At 36.2% G+C, this 12,540-nt stretch overlaps 1 protein-coding gene across 1 annotated transcript in view; it reads right to left on the bottom strand.

The window, feature by feature from the left end:
- LOC137402874 (histone acetyltransferase p300-like) overlaps positions 1-12,540 on the bottom strand; it is a 58,667-nt gene that overhangs the window by 31,033 nt on the left and 15,094 nt on the right. The window contains exons 8-13 of the mRNA XM_068089381.1: positions 12,284-12,368; positions 9,183-9,300; positions 6,146-6,254; positions 2,819-3,000; positions 1,752-1,994; positions 50-220 (exon numbers count right to left, since the gene is read on the bottom strand). Of these exons, the coding sequence (XP_067945482.1) occupies positions 50-220; positions 1,752-1,994; positions 2,819-3,000; positions 6,146-6,254; positions 9,183-9,300; positions 12,284-12,368 (908 nt within the window). The remainder of the gene's footprint in view (positions 1-49; positions 221-1,751; positions 1,995-2,818; positions 3,001-6,145; positions 6,255-9,182; positions 9,301-12,283; positions 12,369-12,540) is intronic.

The following is a 12,540-nucleotide window of genomic DNA, read 5'->3' as shown; positions in this document are numbered from 1 at the left end:
GCCTACTATTGAGACACCCTAACAACAAGCGATGAAGACATAAAAATACCTTGGTGCAGACTTTGTGAACTTTGGAGCTCTTTTTGTTGTACATCCAGGCATTCTCAAACATGAGCCAAACATCGTTGACAAAGTCCCATGGGCACTTGTAGATACCATCGTCTAGTTTATTGCGTATAGTCGACAGGTCCATCGGCTTCTTTATGATATCAAAATAGTCCTACAATTTTGAAAGAAAAATTGCGTATGATCATGTAATAACTATGTCTAGGCCATATCAAGGGTGTTTGTATAATAGTCAAGGACTTCCGATCAAATGATCGCTAGCCTTGAAACAACAGAAAAACTGTCACAACAGTCATTAGAGTTTTTAATGAAAGTGATGACAAAGAAAGCAATGCTCATTTCACCCCTCCACTCCTTCTGCAAAACCCACTTCTACAGTCATATATACATGTGTTATCACAAAATACCTGTTATAAACATCATACATCAATATAAACATACAAACAACATATGCAGGTACATTGCGTCGCAAGATAAATCACATTGTTGTACTATATTTGAGCACCTTTTTAATAATAGACAAAGTTTTCCATCATTAATCAAAAGCGACATATGTTGAAAAGTGTCAGAAGCTGATTCGCTATATTAAAAGTTGTATTCAATGAATAGCTAAAAGAAATCCAAATATATTTTATTATTTGTAGCTAGCAAAAGAGACATTTCACCATATATACTTTGATAGCATGGCCGTACTGACAGAAAGACATGAGACATTATAAAGACATATTATATTTAAACTATGACATAAGGAGAAGAGTGATGGAGAGATTGATCAAGGAAACTAATGAAACCAGCATATGGCCAATGAGGAGGCAACTCCCTGAAATTCATCCATAAAGAAAAGGACAAGACAAATGGTTAAAAGGATGGTGTCGATGCATGGAATAACAAGGTGCATCAATAGAAGTTCCTGCAGTAAATGCAATTTTTAGTAATTTTGGTTCAACTGTCTGCGTGCAAATGCTTACCCGCTTTAGTACTTTGCTATTTTTATTTTCTCTCTATAGAAATAAAAGGACATCGTGAAAGATTAAAGTTCCTAGGACTGAAAAATATTCCCAACGTTACTGAAGGGCCAATCTGGTGTTTCACCAATACTTCAACTTTTTACCATTGCTCCTAGACCTCATGATACATTGTAACCAGGTGTGCTTCCATGGATATTATATTATCTAGACACCAGCCAAATGCCCTGCGTTGCGCGGGTAATCAAAACAGCTTTTAAACATGGCCTTGCCTTACCTACTACATTACCCTTACACTACACTACCTGCAACTGTTTATAAGCTGTTTTTTATGACTTCAATGCGAGAGTGTTGCAGGACATACAGTTCTGTTATTACGAGCGAATAGATGGATTCACTTTTAAAGGATTCAGTCATAGACCTATTAAGTATACTTTAATATACTTGAGTATATACTTTATAGATACTTTATATATTAAGTATAGTTAATAGGTCTATGGATTCAGTGCTGAAGCCTCTGATACGCAGAGAAATTCAGTAACAAACGTGTTAAACCTCAACTACAACCCCCCTACTGCTGGAAAAAAGCTGATTGGGCTTATTGACTAGCAACTATGAGTAGGGATAATTCCAAAAGCTTTGTACGTAGAAAGTGCAGACAAATCCGAATTGGCTAAAACATGTAAATACAATATCTTGACAGGTATAACCTACACTCACCGGAATATTCAGCGCTGCTGGGTCAACAGGAACTCGAAGGAAAATGGAATCATCCTGCACCGTCATCTTAGTAACAAGAGGCATCAGGTGTAACTTAAGCTCCGAGCAACTCCAGACTTTCTTAGCAACAACCTTTTTGTGTTCACCAGTGGGTGTGGGTGTGGATGGTGTAGGAGTAGCCTCATTGGTAGCAGACGCCGCCAAATTTGAAATGGCTGGCTTCACATCGAACACTTCAGGTTCCTAAAGCAATGTTAATCTTTATTGAAACTATGATTATTCCTAAACTCGGCGAGACAAACAGTCCATGACTTAATAGCTGAGTTTAAAAGGCAAAATCCTTGATAAATTATTTATTAATGCATTTCTGATGTTGAAAAATGCTGATGCTCTCAAAGCAGGTGTTCCTGCCATAAAGCTTTAATCTAAAGTTTGTTAAAATCAGCAAAAAATACTGCACACGAATCAATGCAATTGACAAATCAACGCCATGCTTGATATTATTTAATTTAGTGGAGCCAGTTGCAAAAGAAAAATAAGGATGTTTTCAAAACATGGACGCCAATTCTCTGATATGAAAATATATCAGAAATATCTGACGCCTAATGTTCAAGAAGTTCCCTAGGAGAAGTACATTTCAGTTGCTGTTCACAATTGTTTTTTAATCCATCCTAACCCAAAATTTAAAAAAATGGAAACGGTGATATTATGCTCTGACTTCTGAATCCAAAGAAAACCAGTTGGGTGTTTTTTGGGAAAATAATAACCCAATATCTTAAACTTTTTGAGACAAAATTTTGGATGAATCTTTCAATTCTGTGATCTGTGATCAATGTTTTCATATATGCCTAAGACGAGTCGTTATAAAGGATTTCTGGCAGAACGAATGATATATACGAGCTGGTATAAAAGCGTTCCATGGCGTAAGAATTGAGTTTATAATTAAGAATGAGAGTCATCATGCCATCCAAGAAGACAACCCCTACCACTACAGATGCTTGCATAGCGGAACCCGAGAAGACTGTGGAGTTGCATAACCTTGAAAATTAAAAGATGACACCGCTTACCTTTTTTGGTACTTTAACTGATGGCAGCTTCAAGAGATTTCTGGTGACAGAGAATGACTGGTTGTTAGCGGTAGGAGAAGAGGCCCCTGCACTAGGAAGGGGATATGCTGGCTCCAGCTTTATGTTTAGAGGGTCTGGCTTTGTACTGACTAGCATGGGGTCTTCAGAGGAGCTCAGCATGGCTGCAAGATGCATAGTATTAACAGCATGAAAGGCAACTCAAGCAAACAGATATTCACACACCGCAAGATATAAAAATCGCAGGAAATGCAAAAGGTGAGACACTCCCAGTCTTGTTCACCCTTATATATAGGAGGTAAGTTGCAGCGTAACACCTAAATATAGCTCCCAGACAGCCAGCAAACCTTTCACCGTAAAACTTCAATTTAAACGCCTCTTTATTTGAACGCCACCTTTAATAAAAATCCACCACAGAGAGGAAGGGTTGAAAAATACAGCGCCGCCTCTTTAATTGAACATCACCTCTGTTAGACCGCCACTTTGAAATTCACCGTGTTTGATCTTTACGAACCCATGATAGAAATGGATTAGAAGAAAAGTGCCCGCGAAATGGTACTAATGATTCTTCCGCTGTTGCTATAGTGGCTGCCATGGCTATAGTGACGGCATACATGAGAAAATCGATCAACACAATCATCAGAACTTCACTCTGATTTGAAGTTACTAAGGACTAAATCTGATCCATTGCTTTCAAATTTGTTCATAATGTGGTTTCAAATCTGATCCGATGACCTTGAAGCATTTTGAAGAACAATGAGGATACTCAACAGGAACACCGTACGACGTAGTAGCAGTCATTGTTATGGCGTATCAAAGTCCGTTTTCTAACTCCCAAAGCTTAACGGTTTTTTCTTTAAAACTTTGAAAGCGACACCACCGAAATAATTAGTAACTGTATATGGCTAATGTTTTTTTAAGTAGTTCCTCGTTTAAAGGTTGACTTGCAACAAAATTCACATTACAGTTATATTCAATATACAAAATTCGCATTAGTTATTTGGTATAAAAAAAATTCACCATGTCTTACTCTGCTGTGTTGTACGTACAAAATATGTGGAAATGTGATTACAAGCTCTTAAAAGCTAAAAAAACGAACACTTAAAGATGTAGTTGCGTCAAAAATGAAATTAGGACCCATAAAAGGCTAAAACATCAGCTACAATTTGATGCCATTTTTGTCTTTGTAGACCAACCCTGTCCAGAGATATATGCGTTTGAATGAGGCCCTCTTTTAAAAAGCTCACGTTCCAGCGGGTGCCCATTTCGTGACGTAACAAGCTTGTTATCTGAAACGAAACCACGAGCGATAAATATGAGGTCGATTCGTTAGCCAATCATGCGTGCGAAATTTTTATATAGGCCGTAATAAATGCTATCACTCGTAAAACGCGTTGTCTGTGATCTCGAAGATTCTCTTCATAGAGAATTCATTCCCCTCGTTACTGATTCAACGCGTTTCAACAATTACTAAGTTATACATAGTTTTAAAATGGCTTCAAGTTCGAGCGACCGCTACTCAGAGTTTTCTGAGCAACTTTAAGTAAAATATTAGAGTAGACAGCCTATGGCCAAAGCTGACAGGCGTCAGCAGCGTTTTGCTGCAGAAGAAGACAGAATAGAGGTAAATTAACTTAGAGTCTTCTATACTTTAGTAAATGTAATAATTTTTTATAGTCATAAATACATATACTAATTAATAAAATGATAATTTTTTGCTATCTCCAATCATCGTTTCATAGCTTATCTGCCGTTTTACCTAGCTATAATATTTTTTCGAATTTTCTTTGGTAAATTAGAGTCATGATTACAAATTATTTTCACTCGTAGGAAGTGGGTAAAATCGATTGATCATTGCAAATCTTTAATTTCCAGAACCAAAGCTTCGAATCGTTGGCTTGGCGTACTTGGGCCTTTATTAAATGTTTATTCGTTTTTAAAATTACACTCGCAATCTATTCAACTCCCAATTTGGAAGCTGTCAATAGATACGCTTTAGAATGACATATCTATGAATGACATATTTATTGCATCTACTTTGTTTACATTTACTTGTTTTACTGATTACAGAATGTTTATGTCGTCCCACCAGCCGAAGAAGCTTTGTCAGTGTGGAAACTGCCATAAAGGAGAAAGCCAGACTTGAATGCGTGCTGGATGATGTTTTGTTTGAGTTTGTTGCAGTAGATGAATTTGTCTTATTGTATCAGCTAATACTATGTGAGTGGCCACGACTTGATGAATATTTTTAATAAAAGCTTTATGCCGAGATGAAAATATTTTTGCTTGTAAAAATTATATAATAAAATAATATTGTTGAAGATAATGCAAAACATGATTTGCAGAATATTGTAGTGAATCGGATATGGTATATGGGTGTCCGCAGAACTGGAGAATGTGAGTTCAAATCCAGTTTGCAGCAGACTTCTCATCCTTAAAACTCTATCCCTGTCTATATTCTTTTCAAAGAGGTGCCTTGCTTATTTCCCTTTTTTTGTATTCGGTAAGAATACTACTAGCAATGATACACAGCAATGTATACAGCTGTATATCATTGCTACTAGTAAAAAACTAGTACGTAGGTAATAGGCGACATAATGTGGGCGGGGCTTATGGGAGGCTGTATATCGTTTGCATGGGTAGCTGCAGAACTGCTGATACAAAGACCGCGTTCTACATAAAGTGACTGACAGAATTACCGTAGACCGGTAGAATTGGTAGTCGGTACCCAAATGTTTACACAACATTTGGGTACCCAAATGTTTACACAACATTTGGAGAAAGTGAGTAGAACAAATTTTCAATTTTCGTTATTTGAGGCCTTTGAAACATTCATAATAATGCATCTGTAGCAGGATTTAAAATTTTATTCTAGCCAACATGAGCAAATACAAAATAAGATATATGCCAATAGAGCCGCGTTAGACTAGACTTTTATCGCAAATAGCCGATGTGAATACGAGAGATAGAGACAGGTTGCCAAACGCGTGACATCATTTTTGGCGAGGCTGGGCACGTTTTTGTGGCCTGAGCGTTTTTACGGCGATCAGATTTTTTCGGTTTTAATCTTCAAATATCTTGGCAATGCGATCGCGTAACACAACAAACAACATATCAACTGATAGAGAAAGAAAAATTCTTTCTTTTAAGATCAACTTAAATTTTGACGCAACTACATCTTTAATCGCAGCCATCGCGAGAACGCCGTAGTTAGGAATCCCTTCATTTCGACGACTTACTCAACGTGGTTATAGTATTGACAGGGTGATGTTATCACGTAAAATCCACAGCCACTGATCCACAGCCTACCTCTTGCAGCCTGCTTCTGCATCTCTTGCACCTGTCTTTGCTTCCTTTTCTCCTTTAACTCCTGTCGGATCTTGTAGATCTTTTCGGCAAGTCGCTGATAGTATTCCTCCTGAGATACAGAACATTTACCAAATGATCCAAACATAGATAGACAACTCCAACGATCTCCACTAACCTCATCTATCGTACTGGTCCGGAAATATAAGAATCTCATACACCTTAACAGGTTTAAACCTATTGACGGTGATCCAGAATTATAACTTCAGTGTATTCGAAATTTAAGAGGTAGTTTCACATAATATTAAATATAAGAATGTAATTAAAAAGTGAAATTATAGATATAGTACAAGAATGTGTGTTACATAGCTTTGGCGATTTTATAATAGATGAATAAAACCTGTGATTGCCTTGCAATGGCAACAGCTACTTTTTGACTGGTTTTAAACTGAAATGTTACAATTTTGCTGTCATATATAATACGAACATTGGCTCAACATAGGAAGTTTTATGTAAACCATAAAATATAACGGAAAAATGTGTGGACACAAAATTTTTTGCACATAATGCACAATGGAGTAGAGAGTAGCAGCTGGGTACTACTGGGCAACTGTTTGATGCCCTAAATAAGTACGTGGGGGATATCTGAGTTTACGATTATAAGAGTTTAGACAATGATGTCATAGCTGGTTAGCCGTGGCGGAGGAAATTCCACGCCTCCAATTGATGACATATTACTGAGACACCAACTTTCAGCTTCCAAAAACCCACTTTAAAAAATAGCTAGGGTTACTTAACCACAACAATTCTATTTTTCCATGCTTTACTTTGTTGATGATTCCCATATATTAGAAGTTTTCCTTTTCTATATACAGTGAAACTCGGATAACTCAAACTTCAAGGGACCGAGCAAAAGTGTTCGAATTATCAGAGTGTTCAAGTTATCAGAGCTTTGTCACAAGTCCATGTATTTACTTATTTATTAGTAGATACATGAACATATACAAACTATAATATAAATCAAAAGCACAAATGGCTTGTTTCAAATTAAATGCTTCTAATGTAAAGTTTAAAACGTTTTTATCAAAAAGTATAGAGATTTTTCTATCACTTGAGATTGGTTTGTTGTTTGAGGTGATGTTATTGCCAGGAGGTTTTTTTAGATTGACATTGGCAAAACTTGATCGTTGCTGAAATGCTCAAAGAAAAGACATCTTTTGCTTTTGAGCGTTTTACCCACGATCAATTTTGCCGATCTTTCTTGAAGTTTATGGAAAGATTACCTTACTTTACCTGGGATTCGTTAAGAGCAACACTCCGAGGCAGTTCAATTAAAAGTTTTACGAGGTTTTACGGTACATTGTATATCACTCACGCTTTTTGAATGGATACTTATTGAATGTACACACGTATTTTGTGTTTAGGGCAAACGATGAATAGTTTTTTTTTAGCTAAGACAACGTATACGTTTGACTACCACAATTCTTAAGACGTTTTAAACATTCAACATTCCGACGTTAATTCAACACGGAAAACTATTCATCACGGGCTAGCCGGGTCACGCACTCAAGGATTTTCGCCACGCAAATACAAAACAAAAACAACATGCTGTTTTTGTTTTGTATGTGCGTGGCGAAAATCCTTGCGCCCGTGACCCGGCTAGCCCGTTCTATTCATCGTATAGCATTATAAATCAAATTGCACCAAACCTTTAGAACAGTCGTTGACAAAAATATTTTGCCGATGGAGGTAATAACGACGCTTATGAATTACGAAAAGTTGAGGTTTACCTCTATGGCTAGGAATAAAGTGATTTTCTAAAGCGATAGCAACAGTTTCGGTAGCCGTTGGGCAAAAAACAGTTCGTTATAACAGTGTTGAATTCGAGTTATATAGAGCCATTTATCATTGCGTGGGAACGGACCAAGCAAATCCAGTCGAGTTAACCATGTGTTCGCTATATCCGAGGGCGAGTTATCCATGTTTCACTGTATGTTTAAAAAAACTCAAAAATTATATATCAAATTGGTAAAATCTGTTTTTTGAATAATAATTATTTTTTTAATTGTTATTAGAATTCAAACTTCTTTGTTAGTTTAGATTAATATAAAAGTACTCCAGTCAATCTTTATTTTTAGTACTGGTTCTAAGCTTCAAAAAGTGTAAAAAAAAATTCAGCTCAATGCAAGTGTATGTAAATTTTCTGAATGTACTCCGCCACCTGAAGTGAGGCTTTATATAAAACGATGTTTACATGATTTTATACTACAGAATAATGTAAAAATCATGATTTCGTCATGTAAAATCGTGTTATTGAGTCTATACTCTTCTACGTTCTACTCAGAGTGATATCTCGTTCCTATATTGGGTGGTCACAACAACAGACATTCATTTAGGGATTAGACTAAGTATGACAGTTTCCACAGTTACAAAAGTGGCGGATTTAAAAGTTGTGCTTCCTACATTGATATAACCATTAATGACTAGTAGTAAAGCGGATCAAGGTATTAATGGTATATTAATGATAATTAACTGCACTATCACCGTTGACTACTTAGTGAAAATTGAGCGAAGAAAGAGGATGCTTGTTGCTTAAACTTTCAACTGTGAGTAATGTCGTTAATATTTATCCTCAAGAGTAGACGAGTTGCAACTTAACACAATACTGTTTTCTAAAGCTAAATTGAAAAAAAGCTGATTTTTAAAAATAGGATAGTATCAAGTGCCATCTTTTCGAATAAGTTATTCGCTTTACTTTATTGCTTTACGTGTGTCAAAGGGTAATTCAAAGCTTTGATTTTGCAAATGGCAACCTCTGTTAGGAAAAACAAAACTCAGACGGGTGATAAAACTAACAATAGAGGAGAGGACAACTCTTTAGACAACATGAACACGAGGATGTGATATTCCTGTCTTAGGTCCTCAAACAAGCAGTTGTATTCCCTGGCAAGCTAGGAGATCGCAAGCCTAAATACTAACACAAGCTAATAGAAGCATACAGTAAACTAGACATTTATGGTACTGAATGATGTGTACGCACCCTGCTATTGGCAAGCCTGAACATCTCTCCTTCTACCTTCTTGGCGTATGATAACAGATTGTGCATACGCGGGTCATTTACAACCATAGGATCAGGCTTTGGAAAGATTGCCAACACTCTGTAATAGGAGCTCATGTACTAGTTTTGTAAATGCCTAGCTACAAGGGCAACAACATTAATACCAAGATTAAACATTAATCTACTTTATGTACAAAGATACCACATATACTCTATCTTATTCCCACATCCTCGAAATTATTAAAGAGACAAAAATCTTATTGAATCCGCAAACATGCTAGAACATTTTCATTATTGTCTAAGCTTTCATTTCGTGAAAACTTTAGCGAATATTGTCTTACAACAAGCAATCCCTTCAAATGATTTAAACTCTTCTCGATGGGGGAGAAGACGAAACAGACACATGTCTCGGGGTTGAAAAATGCCCTAGCTATCAACATTTATTGGTTTTTTAACGGATAAGGTGTAATTCTGTTCACGGGAACTCAATACTGTTTAGAGAGGAAATGTAAGGATAGACCAATATATTTTATGTTTTCATTGCATAAGCCAACTTCTTTTAGTTTTGGTGCTCCGAGCGCAGAGTAATCCTCTCAAAGTTAGAGAAAGTGTCTACGATTTTGCTTAAGTCTAACAGCGCATAATTATGTATAGGAGTTGAGTGATTTCGAAATGGAAAGCTCAAATTCTCATTCTGAAGAATCCATGTGCAATGGCTAGATATGTTAATGTTAGATCCCAATCGGTACAACGAAAAGCGAAATCATTCGTCAAAAGATTTTTGTTGCAGGGGAAATGCTTTTATGCTTCGACAATATGCTACAGATCTAAATCTGTTGCAAGATTTGACAACAAATCATAACTGCCACCAACAGCGTTCATCGTTTTTTCTAGGTAAATCTGATACGCTGATTCTGATTTTGTACTCAAAATAAAGATTGGTCCACAAACTTTCGAAGTCATGAATGCTTTTTACAGCGTTTTAATATCGGTCTCACAAACGACACAATCTGCAGCAGTAATTTTATCAAGGTGTCTTGTCGAGAAGGTACAACAAAGATACACGCCTTATATATAAATCTTAAATCTATATATATGTGAAATTATGCGTGTCCCTCCAGCTATAGATCTTAAAATCTTGATATTTAAATTTTGTTTTCTGTTGGATTTGAACTCACGACCAATGCATCGAAAAAGTTCTTATCCGGACGCTCTGTCACTGAGCCAGCACGACAGAGTGAACAGTTACATCATCATATACCGCATACATAACGCATACGTGTGCTAATTATTTTAGCCTTGCAATTATGCGGTACGATGCCTCTGGGGAACATTTTGGAACCTAAGCTTATGTGACACAATGCTTCTTCATTTTTTTTCCGTTAGGGCAAATCTATTCAGCCCCAAAATGTCGACAATAATTTATCGCGAACCTAAAACTTGGCGAATTGTGTGCTGATTATATACGTTATTAAAAGATATACGTCGTTGAACTTGCCATGGCGAGTTATCCGTATCGGTTATATGGTAAATCCGGTATCCATGAAAATAAAAACTTTTCGCAATGGTAAAATTAATGGTAAAAGTTTAAGGTTTACTAAAATATTTACTAAAACTTCTTTCAAGTATGTGTTTAGTAAACTGAATTCATTTAAGTTAGATTCAGCATCTGTCTTGAAGGTAAAAACTCTCCACGTAGTACATCGTAATGTTATATTATCTTGGGCCCGCAGATTGTAACCACAAAATTCACTCAAGTCATTGTAGGTACCGATAGTTACTAAGGTTAACATAATGCTTTGGCACTATTTTTAATGATGATGATGATTTGTACCTATGGCCTACGATATTAGCCTACATGCCGATTTTTTCATGCCAACACTGGAACGAACTAAAATTATATAATTGTATACCAAATAATTTTTGATTGTAATCATAGCAAAATAGACTATATTTTACCATTACTTGCTAATGATTTCACATTTACATTTAAATGCCTTTAATTTTTCCTTCCATCAAGTTATGATCTTTTAAACTTACAGTTTGAAAATCTTTAGTTGTTTTATTTCTTTTTAATGTAATTGTCCTGCACAAAACTTTGTCCTCATGATATGAAGTTTGAAAGTTACAGTTGTTTCACAAAATTTCAAACCCTTGACAGTTGTTTTTATTTCCTTTCTTAATTTATTTCATCTACACAAAACACTTCTCATGATATGTAGTTTGAAAGTTAGAATGGGAAATGTTGTTATATGTTAAATACAAATCAATTTTCTGTCCAAAGACTTTTTTTATTACCCGAGCAACGCCGGGTAGCACAGCGAGTAGATATATAAAAATGCATAAGATTTTTTACACAGTATAATAAATTTAGTTTAAGTTTGTATATAGCATTTAATATATAAACGGATAAGTAAGTTCTGTAACGATCTTTTTATGATCTGTAAAGATTTTTTATGATGCAAAACATTTGTTCTTCGAATACCATAAACATACGTACCTTGCTTTTAGCAAGATATTAATTGTAAAAACGAGAGTTAGACCCTGTAGTATCCATACACATTTTATCTGGCTTGACACACATTACGCAGGATACTGTACGCCTTGGCTTCAGGGCGCTTTTCTATGTTAGTAATCTAATGCGAATCTCTTTGACGATAGCTTGTACTTGTTGTTTCAGTTGTCTGTTGCTTTGGCAATGTTCGATCTAAGATGGTTTACTGGATTTTCTTAATAATCCTAAGTGCTTTGCTCATTTGAATACATCAAATACGCTCATCTCTTCTCTACCTACCCTGCCACTCAATTTCATGCAAATGTCTTCTAAACATTTGCATGAAATTTTACCCTTAGGGCCACAACCCTGCCTGGTGGTTCACCAACCGACAGCGCCGACTCATGCTTTCACCATATTGAGTGAAACGTGTACTGACAGACCAACTATTAGAGCAGCATCGACAAAATACTGATGATTTTTTGTCAGTGAGACGCATGGCTAGTCGTTCAGATGATTTCTAACTGCAAGCTACCCTCAAAATTACCGACTGTAAACACGAAAGGACTAGAGATAGAAAAGAACTTACAGTTTATCGATAAGGTATTTCCTGAGTCGTACGTCAACGGTCACCTGCCACTCTTTTCGCATCGTGGATTGTGCTGCGTTAGAGCCTGTAAAATAGACATTGATGTGAACATGTAACCGTTTGTCTACGCAATGACTGACAACATCAGCAAATCTTTCAACCATACACCAGCAAATATGAGTATTTGCTAGTATAGTTTTTGTAATCATTGTAGACAGGGAACATGACTACAGTTACTACACCGAGACGCACACAAT

Source organism: Watersipora subatra, chromosome 8 (assembly GCF_963576615.1).
Source record: "Watersipora subatra chromosome 8, tzWatSuba1.1, whole genome shotgun sequence".
Classification (NCBI taxonomy): domain Eukaryota; kingdom Metazoa; phylum Bryozoa; class Gymnolaemata; order Cheilostomatida; family Watersiporidae; genus Watersipora; species Watersipora subatra.
Note: the sequence above shows the minus strand (reverse complement) of the source record. Positions and strands in the feature narration are given on the sequence as shown.